Source organism: Phalacrocorax aristotelis, chromosome 7 (genome assembly GCF_949628215.1).
Source record: "Phalacrocorax aristotelis chromosome 7, bGulAri2.1, whole genome shotgun sequence".
Lineage (NCBI taxonomy): Eukaryota > Metazoa > Chordata > Aves > Suliformes > Phalacrocoracidae > Phalacrocorax > Phalacrocorax aristotelis.
Genome location: NC_134282.1, coordinates 52329152 through 52349619, shown reverse-complemented (window position 1 = coordinate 52349619; position 20468 = coordinate 52329152). Strand labels below are relative to the sequence as shown.

Below are 20468 nucleotides of genomic sequence, written 5' to 3'. Positions count from 1 at the left end.
ACGGTATTTTCCCAACCCGCACGTTCCTTTCTCAAGTGCTTCTCATTTCAGGTTTATGAGGATAAGAACCTGTATCTGTGATAAATGGATCTTTTCTCTTCCCACTTTTCTTCTGCAGTCTTCATGGAATAAATCAGCCAACCAGCCCTGGACAAACAGCATAGCCAGGTACGGGGACACCATCACGAAAGAGCCTCTCTCTGCTGTGAACGGATCACTGAAGCTCGCTTCCAGTGCGGGACAGAAGCTTTTGTTACAAGCTCTCGTTTACGATGCCATGATGGTGGGTGTCTTTGGTCGTTTATTGACTTGTGTGTTTTGATGTGTTTTTCCCATTTATGTTCCCCATCTCCCTTTTTCCTTTTTGCAGCACAGGAGAAAATGTTTTCTTCTCTAAGCTAGCTTTAGTTGGCTGATGAGGGGCTTTATTTTTTTTCCTGGCTACAGGAGTTGTATACCAGCGAGACTGATGAGAATTGAGTACAAGCTTTTTGTTTTTTCCAAGAATCGCTCAAAGCCTCAGCTCTCCCCTGATCGTTCAAATTGTCTCCAGCCAGCCCTTGAGGGCCTGTGCTGTGGGCTTGTTCCTTTGGTGGTGGTCAAGCGGGGTCAGACAGCTCAGTTGTCAGCAGGGTTGTGACAGTCCTGGTTCCTGAGGACCAGGACTCAGCGGTCTGCTTTGAGTCTTCGCTGTGGCCATGCAGCAGGCAGCCTGCTGAATGAGTTAGGAGCTGCAGCGCTCAGCACAGTGATTAAGATCTACAGCGTGCTCGCCTGAAGGAGGGATTGCATTTTTGACTGTAAAAGGAGTCAAAGATCAAGGGTTGATTTAAATTCCTTCTCCAGATACAGAATTTCCACCGCACTTGTCGTCTTTGTGTGGGTGCATAGATTGGGAGGAAATGCTGTTTCTGATATTGCTTCATTAAAATAAATATGCACTCCCGTGTTTGGGAGACTTTCTACAAGCGTCGTGATGTCTGTGCCACCATCTCAGCAAAGCAAGCTGACGCCTGCTCAGAGTGACTCTGTACCAGAAGATTTCTTTGATTATTGGTTTAAGAAGTTCACCCTCCACCCACAGTGACTACTTCTAAGTAACCTACCTATGCTTCCTTCCCAGATAGTAGTGTGAAAATCAATTATACGCAGGATGTAATTAACATTGTGGATAGAGTTAAGACAATGTTTTACAACCCAATTACAGGGCACCATTTACAGCACAGCTTAGCCATCAGAGTGTGTCAACAAAAGGAAAAAAGTGTTAAAATATGTAAATGATGCACAAAGTTGGCTTCAACAGAAAGCGCAAATTACATGTGGGATATCACTTCCATACTTCCATAGTTCCATAGTTCTTGCTACTAAGTCACACTCGGCCCAGAATCTGAGCGCTGATTGCCTAGAGAGCTCTTTGTGAGCTTCCAAAATAATTTGCCTGTTAAATTATTGAATGATAATCTGGCAGAATGACCTGCTCGTTAGCCAGATTTGCAGAGACCGGTAGCCTGAACTCCATTTAACCGCTGCAGAGGAGAAACAGTTGTTTTCTTGCTGAATTAAAGGGCTTGATTTTACACCAGCTTTTGCAAGCTGTGACCAGGGCTCTAACAAACAAACATTTTGTGATACGTAGCCAAAATTAAACCAGGAAAGTAAAAGGAGCCCTGGTATTTAGTTGTGGGTCTGTATCATGAGCTGTCTTGGAAGCCAGCTTCCCAGAGCGCTGCCCACTCGCCCTCTAGAAATCTGGCCCTTATTATGGAAATAGACTGGCAGGTTTTGAAAATTGTGGTCTTTGACAGAGACTTGGAATGGTTGCTCCAGCCTGCCCAAGAAACTGTGGGCAAATCACTTTACTCCCTTGGGACTTCCTTTCCCAAGTGTAAAATAGGAATACTGTTCCTGAGGTGATCTGAGATGCTTCTTAATACTTCAGCTCTGAGAAGCATATCAAGATAATGCTTAATAGAGGCATGCGTACATCCCATTGCACTCTGTGGGATTAAAAAGAAATACATTTCAGTGCTTGCTTGGGTCACAACCTCAATTATCTGAATTTCATTTACTTTACTTTTAATTTTTCCTGTTTGATAACAGAATGAAGCAAAGAAAAGCCACCCACCGGCCAGCCTCCACCAAGTAGAAGCAGAGGTCATCGTCCATTCTGATTTTTCAGCCTCTGACAGAGACTATGACTCCCAGCTGCACACCCTGGAGAGCGAAGAGACAGAAACCGAGGACCAGGAACCTGAAGAGCTCCCCTGCGGAGAGCTGACTCTTTCCAGCTCTCCTGGCACCCAGCAGGATGCTAGCCATGTGCTGGGGGACTGCACGGGCAATCCTGAGGTTCAGGCCCAGGATGAGCTGTTATGTACCGACAGAAAGACTAACAGAACAGAGGCCGATTGCATCCGTGGGCTCACCAACGGCTTCCACAGGCACGGGGAAAGTCTGGATTCAGTGGAGAGCGGAGATTCGGACTCCATCCAGGAAGGCAGGGGGGATGTGCAGCCAGTCAAGTGCCAGTCGCTTTCCCTGGCCCCAGAGGAGGCCCCCCTCTGCAGTAACTCTGGTTTAACCAGTTCATCCTCAGCATCTGAGAACATGGCATGTGTCCACAATCATTGAAGAGTGAACTAATCTGATTTTGATCATGGGAGAGCTAGAAGCACTAGTAAGGGCCTGTCCCTGTGAGGTACTGCATGCCCTCGACTCACTGAGCCCGGCAGGAGCTAAGAAGGTGCAGCATCTCACCAGAACAGGATTCAGACTTGTCAGCTGTACATATTGCCTTCAAGAAATCAGTAGGTAGATTGGTAAGGGCCCATCTTCTTCCCGCTGAAGCTGATGAGCAACTTGGTTTTCTTGGGAGCAGGATCGAGCCATCTGCCGAAGTCTGACGTGAAACCACGGCTAGAACCTTCTGCGTTAGACTGGGGCTGTCACTTCGCTGTAGTCCTCGAGGCGACTGACAAGACGTCTTTTAATGCTGGGAAGAGGCAGGGTACACCGAGTGATTCTTCGCGACGGTCTCTTCGCCAGGGAGCGCCTTGGCACTGCCTACTGCCTCGCAGCGTTGGGATGAATTTTGTCAGAGGAGTCCCGCAAGGCGGTGGAAGCCAACACAAACAAATTCAGTGAGCTGTAACCACCAGCCTTTTCTGCCCTCCCGTGGTTAAAAGGATTATAAGGCTCTCTTTGTGCGCTACCGCAGTAACTATTACTAGCAGGCTGATGTAGTGGCCTTTTATTACACACTCTACGAGTGCCTCTAACAACTTGTACTATATAGAACCTTCTTCAGTGTCTGGGTCATTTCACCAACCTGGACTTTGTTTTATGTAGGTTCTTGTACCTAATATTTCAGGTACACATCTGTCCTTTTAATGTACAACATGTATTTTTATTTCCGTGGAACATCTTTATATTATTTAATTTTATAAAGTGGAGTAGTGTGTGGTATAGAGTAGCATTTTTACTACTTCTCTCTTTCTTTTTTTTTTTTTTTTTTTTCTTCCCCTCCCTAACAACACAACTACCTCATGTCTGTTGGAGAAAAAAAGCAGTAGATCTAGTCTTTTGTTATAGTCCATTATAGGTTTTAACTTATTCTTATACTGCCTTTTTCTAAAGAATATGTTTGCACTGGTTGTTGGCTCTTTTTTAATGCATAGTGCTGCAGATCTGGTGTCTCTCTTGCTTTGTTTCGGAGTGCTGCTGTAGGACACCTTCCTTACAGCTGGAGAGCTGGGTTGTGTTTCTCTGTAGGACTCTGTTTTGCAGGAGCTGGCCACAGGAGACTGCTTCAGCTGGCAGGATGTTGATCCATCTTTCCTTAAGAACCTTATACTAGCGAAGAGAAAAAAGAACCAACAATTGCAAAATTAACTTGTGATCTCGGGGAAAAAGGAACCAACAATTGCAAAAGTAAGATGGGGACACCTATTTCTTTTTTTTTCTTTTGTGCTCAAGTGGAGACATCTCAGATGATTTTGATTTCCAGAGAGCAGCGCTCAGCCTCTGTAAGCAGTGGACTTGCTGAAGGCTTTGGATGAACAGGTGAAATTTTCTGGTCACTTCTGAGAGTCCTGGCCAAAGTGCTTTTTATTTTGGGGTTTGTTTTTTTTTTTTTTTTTTTTTAAAGACCAGAGCACCACCAGAGCTTAAAAATTAAAATCTAATCCTCGCTTTCCTACCAGTCAGTCTGGGTTTGTTACAGATAACTTTTGAAAATCATCCAGTGACTCTTCCTTGCTGACACAGCTTGCTTACCACTGACGTGTCTCTCAGCATGGCCTTCTGGTGTTGGGTGAATGTTTTTTTTACCTTTCTCCTGTTCCAGGCTTGCAGAGTTTCACTGGGATCGCTACAGATTGGACCAGCTCCTCAGGGGTAATAAGGATTGGGAATTCTGTTCATTGGGTGTTTAGTCAATGTTCTGCCTTCCTGGAGGATTCAGACATCTGGCCACGTGTTTATTTAAAAAAGGAGGGGAAAGATGCTCATGTCCCTCTTTTTCCTACCAAAATTTCCCCAAAGCTCCATGGGGAGCTGTGTGCTGACCTGAGATCCTGTAAAAGACTTCAGACTTTGTTTTTTGTGGTGAAATCTGGACTGAGCTACCACTGCTTGCAGCAAGGAGAACCTTGCTCTGCCAGCACCCTATCCCAATTCTGTTGTGAAGAGCCGTATCGCAGTGTGCCCTGTGTTTGGAGCTGAGCTGTACCAGCCCATATCCTTGCAATCCTCCATCAAACCCTGTTAGCTCCAGCTCCTCAGTAGAGGAGGACCTCCAAGCCTCTGTGTACCCTGTTGGGAAGGATATTGGAGCTTCCACCTCTCCCCACCCTACAGCACCTCCTCCCAGCATGACGCACCGTTCTGGGAAATGGGTGTATTTCCACTCGTTGCACTTGCTCTGTGGCTCCAGCTGCTGCTCAGTATCTTGAGGAGTCTCAGAAATGACGTTCCACGCTCTGAAGTGCCATGACTCTGAAAGACTGTGGCACAGAGACTGGAAATCAGTGCCAGTGAGCATGCTAGGCAGGAGCTTGTGTGTGTGCGCGCTACCAGAGCAAGAAGCTAGAGAGGCAAGAAATCATAACTGGGCAGAGGAGGTGCATAAATAACCTCCAGAACTCACTGCCACAAGACTTTGAAACTAATGACTTAGCAGGGTTACAGATAAGGCAGTGAAGTGTTATTGCGGGCAATAAGGGCAATTCACAGTTATATGGGAGCGGATGCAATTGCAGAGGTATAAACCCTCCAGCTGGGGAGTATCGGGCACTAGCTGTGGAGGGTGGGGACAGATTGTTGCAGCTGGACCTCAGTTTGCAGCTAGCTTTGTGGAAGAGTCCTTGCCCTTCCCCAGTGACAGGACAGACCCCATACACACCATATTGCTGCTGCTGATGTGCAGAAAGGGAGGAGGATCCTTCTTCAACAAACTCACTCCAGAGGAACCCATGTGACTTCCTTTCACCTCCAAAACCAAGTCACCCGCCTGCAAGCATTGGAGCATGCTGAAGGGCCGCTTCTGCTGAGCGCCTTGGCTGCCGGTGGGCAGCACCAGGAGGAGTTTGGCCAGCAGCGGGTATGGCCGGGGCACAGCAGTTCTCCCTGCTCCCTGTTGTGATGCTGTACCTGGGGCAGGTCATGCACCGGCCCCGAGCTTTCCATCCAGGGGGTATGTGGGGATGCAGCTCAGTCCAGTGGCTCATTTAGGAGTGTGTCGTGGTTTCTGGTGGTTCCTTTGTACAGGCACCCTCTGCTTTGTCTGTGCTGACTTCAGCAATCATATAGCCACAGGGTGAGCATTGCTGATCTGCCTAAAATCTTCCCCCACCTGCCACTGAAGCCAACACATGCAGGCGCAGTGTGGCACCATTCCCCTGGCTCACCTTGGGCCGATCACAAAACCACCCAGTTAGTTACGTGCTCAGAGCGTTTTGCGGGACATGCAGCAGAGTACAAACAATTCTGCTTATGCATCACAAAAATACTTCGTCTCCTCACGCTGAGGCTTATTCTGATCTCGTTACACCCCACCAAATTGTACCGGAGTGTGAAACTGGCAGCGTTTGGATCTCCCGAGTACTGCGGTGGCCGTGGACCAGTACGCCAGACCTCAGCTACAGAAATCGAGGCGGATCCCTCGGAGCCAAGAGATCACCACTCGGGCACCAGCAAAGCCGCTCTCTGTACAAACGCGTGTCCGTGCGGTGCGGGGGGTCCTTGTCTAACTCGGCTGCGCCCAGGTCCCTCCTGTCCTGAGCGCATGTGGGACCTGTTCTGGTCTCGGCTAGAAACGAATGGAAGAAGACAGATAAAACACATTTTCTGTGTAAAGCTGAAACAACCAGTGCATATATTTTTTTATCATGAAATAAGTAGCTTTCTTGCAGATTTCTCACAGACACACAAACTGTTGATACCTTTAATTACCCATCGTACTTAATATATGTTCCTACGCATCAGGCTCCTTTCTCCCTTTTCTTCCTTTCAGTAACACTAAAGATCATTGCTGTTCAACTTCTTGCTGGTGTATATTGTTTTACATTGTTAAAAGGTCAGGTTTGTCTCACTGGCATAATTTTGTAGTATTAATGTTACCGTTTGGCTACAAAACTGTATATTCCCCATGCTGCTGCGAGAGTCGCAATTCTCATCCTTTTATTTCTTCTAATTCCTTGTTACATGAAACGCGGCTCGGCTAAAATTCTCAACTTTTTGTCGATTTGATTTCTTGTTAACAGACAGCAAAGTTCTGGTTTAAATAGTTCAAATGAGATAACTTATAATCTAGGTTTTGAGAATTTTTTACATTACTAGCTAACAAACCTGGGATCAGCCCATTAAATCCACTGCGTGAGAAAACAACCATTTTAATAGAGCACTATATATGGTTTTGATCTCATTAGGAATAGGTGTTTTGAGGGGATCATCGTGTCTTTTCTAACGAAGGTGTTGATTAGAAAAGAGGTGTTTAGTCCAGCAGAAATCTACCATCTAGTTCTGTTATTGTATTCCCTTGCTAATATTTTAAAATTAAATTTCCTTTAATTTTTCTACACAGTGCATAAGGATGTGTAACCAGAACTTGATCTCGTTTGAAGATTGTGTCTGTGTTTGGTTCCATGCTGTACTTAATTATAACTTTATTTCTTCAGAGACTGTTCTTACTCCACAAATACTCTTTAGTGTTAAAGTGTAAGAAGACGTTGTCCTTATATTCCTTAACTAATGGGTTATTAATAAAATATTAAAAAAAAAAAAAGAGTGGAATTTGTCTCACGATGCAGTGTGTTACAGCTCTTGCTCCAAGAGAAGGTCTGTCGTGGAAGGCTGACTCTGCATGGAGTGGCCGGACCCTGGGAAATCTGCTGTTAGGTGCCAGGCCGTACCCTGCCCCTCGAAGCATGGAGGGGGTGGCCGGAGAGCGCTCTGCCTGCGTGGGTTGGCCGGAGACGGACCTGCAACGCGTCCCTGCGGGCAGCGTCAGCCGGGCTGGAGCTGTGCCTCCCAGCACGGGGTGGCCTGCATGTGCGTTTCCTAACGGCTCGACTCAAGCCTCCTGCTTGTCCGAGTCGCTCGCTCCTGGCTGGATCTGCGCGGGAGCCTGCAGCTGGCAGACCTGGGGCCACGTGGCAGAGCGCCTTCCACGGCAAGGGTGTACCTCGCTGGTGGGAAGCGGGAGCAGGACGCAGGATACACGCGCGTGCCAGTTCAGTGCCAGAGCTCGTAACCGTGGAGGTTGGGAACGTGGGATGATGGTGGGTGCCTGATTCCTTAGACGTCACTTTGGGGATTTCAGGTGTGGGCAGAGATGGGGTTCGTTGGGCGTTTCTTGATGCTCGCTCATTTCTCAGTTTTGACATGATTCCTGTAAGAAAAAAGAAAACAACCCATCTGTCCAGTTTCATGCCTTATCTTGCTGGGGAATTTTTTAATGTGAAGAATAAGCAGAAGCTTCTAGCAAATGAACAGTGAGAGCTCTCGGATGGCGCGGTGGGCTGAATGCTCAGCAGCTCGCGGCCAGCGAGATTGCCAAGAGGATATCTGGCAGTGCCCGAGGACACGCTATTAACCTCCCATGCATCTCCCTTTCTTCCTGGGATGCATTCCCTACTTGAGTGGATAGTTTCCATTATTACTTTATGCTGCCAGGACTACGGAGCCATAAAATCACATTTTATCTGCGTTACAGAGGCAATAAATCTGCACTTAGCACAGTGTTCTCTGATAGTGGTTAAAGGGAACTGTGTCAGACTGCGTAGCTCTGATGAGAGGTTCTCCTAATGATAGGTAACCCCACGAATGAGCAAGGAAGGACCTCGGGGGGGTGGTGGCAGGTAACAGCAAATCCCACTCCCAGCTCTGAGTTCGCAGCATGAGACGCTGGTGGGAGGCTGCTGAGAGGGGACACAGCGGGGTGGCTGCAAACGGGGCAGCACGTGGGTGAACAGAGCAGAGGGATGGTCGCGGCAGTTACAGGGGTGTCGGGACCATGGAGAAGGGAAGATAAGAGCGAGGCATTTATATTGTCTTCCCAGCCTTTATCGCCCTGGTACACTGTGCTATCGTGCAGCTGGCAATATCACTGCCGCGGGCTCGGGTCTCACGTGGTCTCGGGTAACTCAGTAAGTTACAAGTGCCCAGTGCAGCGCGTTGCCCAGCTCAACCCTCCAGGAAACGACACAGCACGAGGCGATGGGCTGCGTGATGCAGCGAGGTGGCCAGGGCTGCTCCACGGGTGCTCAGCGGACACTGATTCTGGAAACTGCATCTCATGGGGACTCCTCTGACCTCCTCCCCTCCAGCAAAGCACCGGAGCAGCAGTTGCACCAGCACAGTCAGACCCGTGATTTGTGTGGCAGGTACAACCGTGTGGGTTTCATTGTTCATGCTGGCTCCCCACACGCATTTCCACTGACGGCAAAACTGGTGGATCAGTGACACGATCATTTTCAATTCACAGAGAACACACAGCTCCTCCTCAGCCAGGCATCTAAGTGCCAGGAGGCATCCCCTCGGTCTGGTGACAACCGCTGGCCCCTGCCACCACGCCACCTGTGTGCTTATAAAGCCAAAAGTGGATGGAAAGGGGTTTCTGCTGGGGAAAGCAGCCTCCAGGAGCACGTCGCGGGGCTCTCCCACCACTGCGGGGACGGCTCTCAGCTCAGTGCCTCCAGGTGGGTGCCGCGATTTTTGCTCCCCTCCCTTTTGCTCACTGACCACAAAACATGCTAAAAACCCACGCGTATGTATGTAAGTGAAAAGCTCCCAGGCTGTTAGCAGACAGGGAAACCACAATTACACATTGAATAATAAATGGAGTGAACTCAGACAAGTTAATCTCTCACTTCATCTGCTGAAACTACTAACGGTGTCTTGGGGACCTCAGTTTGCAGTTAATTGGTGTAAGTCAGGAGCACTATTGGAGCCCATGGAAAGGGAGGTGATCGTGCTCCTGTACTCGGCACTGGTGAGGCCGCACCTCGAGTACTGTGTGCAGTTTTGGGCCCCTCACAACAAGAAGGACATCGAGTTGCTGGAGCGTGTCCAGAGAAGGGTAACAAAGTTGGTGAAGTTGGTGAAGGGTCTAGAGAACAAGTCTTATGCGGAGCGGCTGAGGGAATTGGGGTTGTTTAGTCTGGAGAAGAGGAGGCTGAGGGGAGACCTTATTGCTCTCTGCAGCTACCTGAAAGGAGGCTGTAGCAAGGCAGGGGTCGGACTCTTCTCCCTAGTAACAAGCAATAGGATGAGAGGAAATGGCCTCAAGCTGCGCCAGGGGAAGTTTAGGTTGGATACTAGAAAAAACTTCTTCACCAAAAGGGTTGTCAAGCACTGGAACAGGCTGCCCAGGGAGGTGGTGGAGTCTCCATCCCTGGAGTATTTAAAAGAAGGGTTGATGTGGTGCTTGAGGCTATGGTTCAGTGGTGGGCTTGGCAGTGGTGGGTTAGCGGTTGGACTCGATGATCTTAAGGGTCTTTTCCAACCTTAACGATTCTATGATTCTATGATTCTAATTCACTGTGCAAGGAGCGAGGGGTGCGCGACACCCTCTGAGGCCAGTGCTCGCGGAGGATAACCTTGCGGAGAGGGAGGACAGATGGACGGACAGACCCTGTGCCCCTCTGCAGGAGGGAGGATGGAGGGATGGAGCCCATGACCGCTCTGCAGGGAAGGGGTTTGGAGCCTTGGTTTGGGCTGGGCACTGCTGCTCCTGTAACCCCGCTGCTCTTCAAAAGGCTCTAATTTCTGCTTACAGTGTGATAAGCAAATCCCTGCCTCCAATACAAAGCGACTTTTTTAAGCCCTCATGGTTACAGAGGAGCCCAGAAAAACACGAGTGCTCCAGATTCCTGCTCTCAGGTGGCTCTAAGGAGAGCCCCAAACCTGCATTTTTCTTTAAAAATCTAATAGCTTTTCATCTGAGTCCTGTTCAGCAGAACAACCCGCACTTGGGATATGTGAATGCGACACCAGCAACGTCACAAGTGTCGTTTGCAAGACACAGGACTGAACTTGGTGGAGTTCAACAAACACGTAGCTACCTCCCCCAGCTCCTGGGTCCTGCCACTGCCACACTGGCCATCGCCTGCGTATGGGAGCAAAAGCGCTCAAAATCTGTGGTTTCTGGGGAAAACACCTTGTAAAACACACGGCGCTTTGTTTCCCTTGGAGTTATTAATTCCCGCAAGCCATACTTGGTGCCAGCAGCATCCCAGGAGCTGCCACAAGCCCACGACGGCTGCGAGCGTTACAGGAACGCTGGCGGGGCCCCGCTGCAGGAGCCAGGGAGACGGCTGGGGAACAGAAGCAGGGTTGGTGCCAAAAGGTCAGGGACAGCACGGAAATTCAGATGTTACCGAGAGGCTCAGGGAGCCAGAGCAAATTCTTCCCTGGCTGAAAGCAACCTTGTACAGCTCAGCCCTCTGCTAAATGAGGGAAGCTTTAATGTGGAGCAGATGTAGTGACGTCTTCTTTCCTCGTTAGCTGACTCCAACACGCTCAGGGCGCACCATCCAGGGGAGCCACGCGTTGCTCCTCTTTACAAAGTGTTTGTCGCCAGGTTTCTGGCCACAGTTACAGGGCTTAGTAACCCAGTCCATCAAGCTCTGTTTTTATTTGGAAAAAAATAGGTTAGGTAGGATCCACTTCTCTTTTTCCCAGTTGTTTTTTCCCCCAAGCAAACACCACAAAAGGCTTTGAGCTGCCATTGCAAAGATGACTTTTGCTGCTGATGGTGATATGTTTGCAGAGAACATGGGGCAATGGACTGGGCAGGATCAGTTGGAAGGCAGCAAAATACCCCATGAGTTCTAGGGCTCAGCGCCACGCAGGGATGCGTTACCCTCATTTCATGCCAGGAGGGTGGACAAATTATCTCGAGGGCTGCAGCAGGGTTTAGGAGCAGACTCATCCCTTACTGGGTCCTTCCTCACTGGGACCGCTTTGAGAGTGAGCTGGTTGGTCCAGCATCTGCGTGACTGACCTGGGTAAGTCACCTTATGACAGCGTTTAAGGAGCACTGGGGTGGGAAAAGCCAAGCTCTTCTTCGTTCCAGTCCCCAGGATCTCGTGGCCATCGCTCTGCGATCCCACTGCCCTGTTTCCTGAGGACACCAGTCACCTCCAGGCATTGTGAAACGCTCGGTGGAACCACCCAGATCTTGCTGTCTCATGAGTGCTTTCCCTTGTTTTAATGCCATATTTTTGGGTCCCATCGCTAAGGGCAGGTAAGAGGCAGCTCCCTGGCCCGGGGATGGGACCCTGCCCTCGTCCACTGCTGCAGACCTGTCACCATTGCCAAAAACAGGTTGTTTTGGGCAGTGACAGGTAGGAGAGAGCCCCTCGGGCAGAGAGTAAGGAAACTTCTTCCCATATGATTACCACAAGCTCGGGAAGGCCAGGAGGGGGTCTTTGGTGAGGGGAGAACCGTGAGGGGGTCTCTAGTGAGGGGAGACCCATGAGGGGAGACCCATGCGGAGGCTCTGGTGAGGGGAGACCTATGAGGTGTCCCCACTGAGGGGAGACCCATGCAGTGGCCCCGGTGCGGGGGGCTCTGCTGACAGAACTCCGGTGCGGGGAGACCCGGTGAGGGTCCCGGGCACAGTCCCCGCCGATCCCGGGCGCTGAGTGGCCCCGCACGGGGCCCGCCCCCCCCCTCCTCCTCCCCGGGCCGCCGCCACCCCGCAGCCCGGCCGGCCCCGGCGCGGCGCTGCCGGCGGCCCCGGCGGATGCGCAAGATGGCGCAAGGCGCTGCCCGCCCGCCCCCGCCCGCCGGCGGCCCCGCTCCCTCAGCGCCGCCCCCCCGCCCGCCCGGCGCGGCGGCGTGCTCGCGCGGAGGGGAGCAGCGCTGAAATCCGCTTTTTGCCCTTTTTTTTTTTTTTTTTTTTTTTCCCGCCCCCCTCTCCTTTCCTCCCCCCCCGCTCTCCGCAAGCGGGGGGTGGTTCTCGCCTCGCCTCCCTCCTTCCCTCCCTCCCCGTGGGGCGCAGGGAGGCGAGCCCGCCCGCCCGGGATGCCATGGCTCCGCCGGGCTCCGCGCTGCCCGCCTGCCTGCTGGGGCTGCTGCTGCTCGGCTGCCGCGGAGGTAAGAACCGGGCTGGGCTCGGGGAGCGGGCGCGGGGGACGGACATGCCGCCGCGCCCGGCGTCGGCGCCGCTCCCCGCCGCTCTCGCCCTTCGGTCGGTCGGTCCGTCCGTCGGTCGGTCCTGCCCGCGGTCCCTCCCGCACTTCGCATCCCCCCCCCCCCCCCCCCCAATCACTCCCGTGGTGGCCGGGGTCGTGCTGGTCCCCCCGCGTCTTTCCCCACCCTGCGGTCGGTCCCGGTCCCCCGCGCTCAGCCCGTCCCCGTGGCATCGGGCCGCCGCGGAGGCTGAACGGGGCCGAACAGCCCCGGGGGGCTGGAGGGACCGAGCGCGGCCCCGGCACGCGTGTTGTCCGCCTGTGCGGCCGCGGCTGTTGGTGTCACCCGCCGTGGTAGCACCCCTCTGCGGGAGCGGGGGGCTCGTCCCTCGGGAGGGCGCGTCGGGGCCACGGCTTTCGGCTGTCGGCTTCCACATCAGCCCGCCCCACGCCTTAATCCGAAGACAGTCCCTACGTGTTCCCCCAAACGCAGTGTTTTCAGTGTTCCCCCAAAAAGCTGTGTTTTCAGTTGGAAACCCCACGTGTGCAGAGGGCTCCGGGGAAGGGACCGGGGTGTTTGTGGGGCCCTCCCCTCCGTGGCCAGTGTTTGGGAGGGATGGGATGGCTGCGGTGGCGGTAGTGTGGTTGGGCATCCATGCTCGGCCACCGGACCCGAAATCCTCACCGGCGATGGGAGCGGGAGGCAGCGCCCGAGCACACGCGTCGTGTTCGTTAGCAAAGGCGGTAGCTGCAGAAAAGAGATGTTGGGCTGCAAGTTGCGGGGATGACGGTGAGCTACTTCAAACCCACAAGTAATGTGCTCTCCTGTAATGCCTGGCTTGGTTCACACAGCCGCAACTGGTAACACCACCCACCGGACCAGGGCCGAACTACAAAAACATCAAAGGGATTTTTCCCTGGACCTACCGTGCACATGCCCTGCTGATAAATTGCAATATTTTCCTTCTGCTGGTGATGCTGCTTAAGCATGGGTCTAATCTGAGAAAGATGCTGTTATGCAGCGAAATACCCATGGGTATCCTGCCCTCGTCTCACCTAGCAGCCTTAAAGATAAGGGAAAGTAGGAATTGTTTAAAAAAAATGTACAAGCAGCCCAGCGTGGTCAGAGGGAGAAAAGCGTGTGTTAGATTAATCAGAGATTAGCTGCCGGGGTGTTTAGGAAACCAGGCTGTGGGCTATTCCCATAATAAATCTCGCCACGTGGTTCATAGCAGCCACGGCGAGGAGAAGCCAGCGTAACTCACGGGAAATAGAAGTTATCTGTGAAGTGGATGTAACGAAGCAGGTCTCGTTACTCTGTTGGGATTCTTGGGTACGCAAGAGTGCATTGAGGATGGTTGAAAAAGTACTTATTGGGGGGGGGAAGGAAAAGAAGTTAATTTTTGGAAGCAAAACTTTAGTAAGTTGAGTTTGTGTCTCATTCATCGCCTGTTGCTGTCCAAATCACCCTGTGTGTGTGTTTATTTTGCGACTTGGCAGGTCAGTGGCTCCTGACTTTGGGGTGTGTTTTGCTGGCCCCGCTGAAGAGTGCTTGGCCGCACTTTAGAATTTTTTCTGTTCTGAGGTATTTCCCCCCCTCGGTGGGTTTATACGCTCTAGATGCGGTTAACAGCGAGGCAACGCGTTTCTGCGCTCTGCTGAATTTAATAAACCCTCCCGCGTCGGTGTCAGTCAGCGCCAGAGCAGAAAGCCTCGCTGCGGGGACGGGTGCTGCGTCGGGAGCGGTGCCGCGCTGCGCGGGACGGGATGCTCCGCTCCCACCCCTGCGGTTTTCAAACTCCCCAAAACGCTGGCCTGGGGACTGTGAAGCAGGCGTTGGGAGCTGCTGGTCAGCGTGCTGGAGTGGCTCAGCAGTGAGACAGTATTTTCTTTCCTTCTTTTTTTTTTTTTTTTTAATTTCCTGGAGCTCTTTGTTCTGGGTGGTGGACAGCTTTTGTCTGTTATTGCTGAGCCCGGCATTCAAAGGCGGGCATTGGATACGAGAGGCTCCCCAGCCCCGCTCAGTAACAGCCTTGGAATTAAACATCATCATTTATATTTAAGTAGGCTTACTTCTAAATTATTAAAGCTATAAGCTTTCACTAATTCCTGCTCTGTGTGGCTTTGTTGGGTTTTTTTTAGGTGCAAAAAAAGGATTGCTTTCTCCTAAATTGGTGTAATACCCCATCCTTTTTCTTAATATACGTAGAGGGTTTCTGGTATCATTTTTCCCCAGTAATACTCCGAGATGGTCTATGAAATTCAAGCCCACGTTTGGGCTTTGTGTCTCTCGGGGAGTTCAACAGGAGAATCTCAGGACGTGGTTTTCCTGCGTGGTGGATGCGGCTGGCGAAAAGGGGCGGTCATCTCAGAGCCGTGTACTTGTGCACCACGTTTGGGACCGGTGCTGGGCGCGAGGCTCACGCAGGGGTGCGAGCGTGCAGCCGCCCGTGCCAGTGGCACGCAAACATCTGCTGGGGCCGCCGCGGTGCCAAAACTAAACTTTGCATTGGAAGTATTTAAAAGCTGGCTGATAGGGAGGGGAATAGGGCAGGTTGGTCCCCGCCTGATCTGCCCTGCCACCCCTTGCGCAGAGTTAGAAATCCTAAACTAGTGTAGTTGTTCCTTTTCTTATTACCTGTCAGACACTGGAACTTGTACAGCACAAGCTTCTGTGCTTGCTTAGGAGCTGGGAGAGGGTCCTGGGGAGAGGAGCTGGGCAGAGAGCTCCAGATCCAAGGTTACAGCCCAGTTCCCCACTCCTCTCCTTCCTGCTCTATCCCAGTTTTGGCCCACGTACCCTGGCGCAATCAGTGGGTCACGGGCCAGCGTGGAGCAGCTCAGCAGCAGGACTGCCCGGCGGAGAGCTGCAAAACTGCTCTCATTTTATGTGTGCAAATGAGAAAGCCTCTCTCCCTCTCTTCTGTCTGCTCAAACCTTTCTTTCTCTGATTTCCTTGTTTCTGGAGAGTCCCGTGTCACAGCGTGTGACGTGCCAAGCGGCGACCCCGTGCAGTGCCAGCTTCACAAACCCTTGGGACGCTATGCTGTTCCTCCTGCACCTCCCTGTCCCGCCGCCTCGGAACATCTCTCTCCGCCGCTCTGGGATGGCCGCTCCCGGCTTGCTCGCCTCGCCGCGGCATTGGAATCCAGCGCGGGCTCCGGCGGGAGCAGGACGGGGCCCTGACGCGGGGCTGTGGCACGGGGAGCGACGTGAGCAGAGCTCCTGTGAACCCACTGCCGGCGCCTGGCTTGCCCCCCCCAAAGCAGCGAGCTCATCCAGCACACACTCGAGCAGACCATGCGTTTCATTTTGCAGCCTGCAACAGATCTGGGACAGAAGATGCTTTTCTCCGTGCCCCCTTTTCCCCCCTTATATTTCATGCTTTGCGCTCCTGCGCTTCTGACCCCGGATATTGTCCTTTTATTTGGTCTAACAAAACGACACAGGAGTCCCCCTCTGCAGATTAAGAATTCCCATTTAAATCACTGAATAACATCGGGCAGGAACAGGAATAGTCCGTTCAAAATTACTTTGAAATCACAAACTTATTTGAACTTTACTGGAGCTTTTAGTTTTACAGAGTTTAGAAACTAATAAATTATGTAGCAGGGCTCATGAAAATCTACCCGAGTCTGTTTATCCAAAAGAATATGTAACATTTTGGTTTTGCAAGAAAATAAAAATAATTGTTTACACATGTTCAGGAGTCCTTGGCAAGCATATAAAACTGATGGTTAAGGAGGCGAACATGTCAATAATTGCGCTTTAAGAGAAGAGAGAGGCAAACAGGCGAGCGTACCGAGAAAAGCACACAGCACGCTGATCTGGCCTCGCTATTATATCGAATGTCACTGTTGTATCGCACCCTCCACTCGAGAGGAGCCCGGTCACTTAACAACCCAGACCCGCTCCTGCGTTGGTAATTTAAAACCAGAGTTTCAGACCAGAGTCAAGGATTCGCTGCCTTTTTTTTTTTTTTTCCTGTTGTTCTTGTGCATGCGGTTGTGTTGATGAAGCTAATGGCAAGTCAGGAGGATGCGGGTTGTGGCGGGTGATTCTGCTGGGTTGGGAAGATGCTTTTGCAAAAGGGTCTTTGCTGCTGCAGCCTGAGAGTACGTGAAAAGGGAGAGAAGTGCTAGTGTTTTGTTGAAACAGCTCTGATTTTGGAGCAAGCAGGGATCGGTGCGGTGCTCGGCTCCTTAAGAGGAGCGAGGCGATGCTTTCCTCCAGCCTGAACTTCAGGGTGGGAGGTGATGAGGCAGAAGGGGTGGCAGGGAGGAGAGAGTGCTGTGTTTCCTTTGAATCCCCTGTATGCAATTAAGAGTTTTGAAGATTTTACTGTGCACAGAAACTTCTCTTCCTCCAGAAGGACCTTGCCTTTCCTCTCCTTGCGCACCATCCAGTCCTGCCTGCCAGTACTCAAGCTGAATTTCAAGGGCTGAGTATTGGGGCTTTGGTGGCTGGTGGTTTTGGCACCGTGATGCCAGGGTGCCGGGCATCTTGGCAGCCTCATGCCTTCATGCTTCTCCCAACCACCATGTCTCTGGTCCACGAGCATCGTTATGTACCATGTGGCTAGTCCATGCCCTGCCAGGTCTGTGCAAGGGACCAGCTGCAAGGACAGCCGCCTCCCTGATGCTTTCTTGCAGAGTTGGGGGCTGAAACCCCTGCTCGTCGTTAGAGCAGCGCTGTGGGGCTGACGCCTGCGGGGAACCCCAGGTCTGGACACAGAATTTCCCATCTTGGCCGCTGCCTTTGTCATCCTCTCGTGCACGATTGTTTCCTGCTCCGTATTTGTATCGCTGATGGCCTCTGCGGTAGGACTGTGATCTGGTCAGGGCTGCGAAACACGTGGGGAATGCAAACAACGACACATCCTACGCTCGGCTTGCTGCCGTGCTCTCTGGATGCCTCACCATGGATGGAGCTACTGTGGGGCGATTAACTCGGAAGAGGTCTTTGCCCTTTCTAGCTGTACCAACAGGTTTCACCCTGCCTCCTTCAGAGATGGGGGAGCCCACGAGAATTCGGAGCTCATCCTGGAAAGGGTCTTTGTGCTGTGAACACTTCCAGCTTCCACACTGTGTTTAACAAGCGACCTCCTGGGATTTGCCCAGTCCGGTCTTGAACATCTGAAAATTATTTGGGGCCATTTCTCTTGCTCTTTGGGCTGTGTTTGCCTACCTCGGCTAAAATCTGTGCCCCCACCGAGGGCAGCAATGCTGGGCATGTCTCTGGGCTCCACATCAGGTGGCCGAGAGGTTGCGTTATCCTTGACAGAGACCTCCTGCAATTGCTTAATGAGTGGATGTGGTTTATGTGCCCTGATGGAAAAATCGCTTTATATAATGTCCTGTCCAAAAGGAAAGGGAATAAAAAATTCTGAGCTAGTAAACTTTACTGCCAGCAAGATGTTGAGCCTGTTAGAGCCTATTCTCCTCTTCTTTAAATGTAAATTTTCTGGATGCCCTAAAGAGCCAATTTGCACTTTACTGCAGTGTAGTGCTTTTCTGCATAGGGTCTGGGTCAGCCTCAAGGAGATTTAAGGGAGCACCAGCTGGATTTTTGGGTTGCCAATTTTATCAGCCTGAAACCTGTTTTAATCTGCTGGAGAATATCTTTCAGGTCCAGATATCTCTTCTTTCCATATTCTCCCATTTGCAGAAGGGTTTGAAAAAAAACCAACCCACACTACTGAAAAAACAGGAGCCATTTTTTGTAGGGCTGTCCCAACCCACACCCAGGTTTTTGGTCCTGATATTAACCCGCATCCCACTATAAAAACCTCTGGTCCTGGGCTCGTGGGACTCCAGGGGAATCTTCTTTTGGCTTTATTGAAGCAGGACTGGAGTGGCTGTTCATGGTGAATGTAAGGCTCGCCAGTGGGTCGCTGCTGATTTATGCTGTGTTATGCTGGGAATGAACACGGTAAATCAGGAGGGGGCAAATTTCTGCTCATGAGAGGCAGTTTGCAGGTGGAATGTGCTGTTGGAGTGATGAGAGAGAAGCTGGGGCTGCCTCAGTCTCCCCGCTGGTGCCCCCAGTGATGCTGCGCCAGGAAGAGCAGGGTGGATCTGAGTGCTCCTGCAATATCTCGCCTTGCCACGAGCTCAGAACGGGCCCTTGGCAGGTCATTTCATCTCTCTGTGATTAATGTTCCCTGTCTAGAATGGGAGTAATAACACGGGCCTCATCTGTCGGGACCACGTGCTCCGGGGGCCAGGATGGCCCTGCTGGCTGTGGGTCTGGACGGGGTCCAGGAGGATGAGCCGTGATGTGACTGAGGTCCTTTGCGATGGATGTCAGCCCTAATTAAAGCGGTGAGATTAGCTGCTGTATTTTTCAGAAGCTCGGGAGGGAAAGCCGAAATTGGGTTTCCCAAATGGAAAAGGACAATGCTAGGGTATGAGCAAGTTCTTTTGAAGCTTTGAACATGAATCACAGTGTCAAGTAAAAAATAATTAAACTTATTTTTTTTAAATGTACTTCAAAGTGTCTTTTAAGCTTCCCATTAATTCGAAGTTCTTTCTCTCAGCGCTAAATAAATCTCTTGGTTCAAAAGCACAAGTGCTAATTGGTTTCTCTGAGTATGCCTGTCTGCTTGATCAATAGGGGAAGTAGTTTTTGTTAAATATTTGCACATATAGTCACATATTGTATTGCTCAGGGAGATGGTAAATGTTTCTCAAAAGGAGACTTGTAGAATGAGGATTCCAATAATTTTCTTGTGGCCTTTATGTCAGAGCTAATAACGCTTCCTCCTCCATCCTTTTGCAGAAAGCAAAGCAATTTTCCCTCGCACGCTCCCCGGCGCTGAGACAAGCAGTCTGTTGAGCTCCCCTGCCTCTAACTACAAACTCAAGCTGCCGTGGGCTGAGCAGAGAGTGGCTGTGAGCCACATTGCCTCGCAGCCTGTTTCGGGCGGTACCCGGGACGTTGTGTGGGATGAGCTGGGTTTGGATACGCAGCCAGCAGTTGGAGAGGGATGGGCCTTTCAGGCTCCCTGAGTGAGTGTGCACGGCCTCAGCGATTTCCTCTCTGTCTCTCTCAATTAATTGCACTTTTACTGTTTCCATGTGCCTTTGGAGTGTTGTTTACTTCCAACTTTGCAGCATCGTTCCTGTGCCTCGCTGCTAACTCCAATCAGCTATTTATGCTAACGGAGCCGGGTCCCTCTCTTCCCCCGCTACCTCCTTGCTTTGTGTGGGTCCTCCCTCTGACCCGTCTGAGCTGACCTCTAGAGCAAACTCCAGGACCCTTCTTGTCCTGCCATGGAGATTCCTCTGTGGGTGTCCTTGTCCTTTTGTTTCTCATCCCGAGCATCCCAGGGAAGCTCTGCATTCAGAGTCTGCCTTTGAGAGTTGGAGCCCTACAGTGCCAGTCTTGGAAGGCCAAATCCCAATGTCCCTGTTTGAAGCCCAATCCCTGAAAACCGCTTCTAATGCAAATAGCGCCATGGTTACAGCCAAATGGATGAAGGGGGGGTTGTCTTTAGAACGGGATGAAGAAGGTATAAGCTTTCTACCATGCCTTGCACCCAGTTCTCTCCAGAACGGCTCTCCATTGGCCCTGTGGATCTTAGGTTGGGCTGTTTGTGGACCAGTTTCTCATACCCATTCCTGACAGTGTGCAGTATCCCAGGGCCTCATCTCTTTTTTTTTTTTTTTTTTTTTGAGAAAACCTCCAGGAACCTCCGTGATGCCCTGTAGAAGCACACCATTGATTGTCCTCACCAAGCCCACTCTGTGCCTCCAAATTAGGCCATGAGGCTGAGGACCGTAGGGAATAGTGCTGGCTTCAAGATGACCTTTGGCTGGGGAAGAGCCCATG

General features: G+C 51.3%; 2 protein-coding genes across 4 annotated transcripts in view; both read left to right on the top strand.

Moving 5' to 3' along the window:
• Positions 1–7282, top strand: part of IGDCC4 (immunoglobulin superfamily DCC subclass member 4) — a 100343-nt gene extending 93061 nt beyond the window's left edge. For all 3 annotated transcript variants that reach the window (XM_075100732.1, XM_075100731.1, XM_075100733.1), the window contains 2 exons: positions 119–283; positions 2101–7282. In XM_075100732.1, coding sequence (XP_074956833.1) covers positions 119–283; positions 2101–2631 — 696 coding nt within the window. In that variant the 3' untranslated portion in view covers positions 2632–7282. The remainder of the gene's footprint in view (positions 1–118; positions 284–2100) is intronic.
• Positions 7283–12279: 4997 nt separating this feature from the next.
• IGDCC3 (immunoglobulin superfamily DCC subclass member 3) overlaps positions 12280–20468 on the top strand; it is a 112438-nt gene continuing 104249 nt past the window's right edge. Inside the window, exon 1 of the mRNA XM_075100730.1 lies at positions 12280–12600. Coding sequence (XP_074956831.1) covers positions 12534–12600 — 67 coding nt within the window. The 5' untranslated portion in view covers positions 12280–12533. The remainder of the gene's footprint in view (positions 12601–20468) is intronic.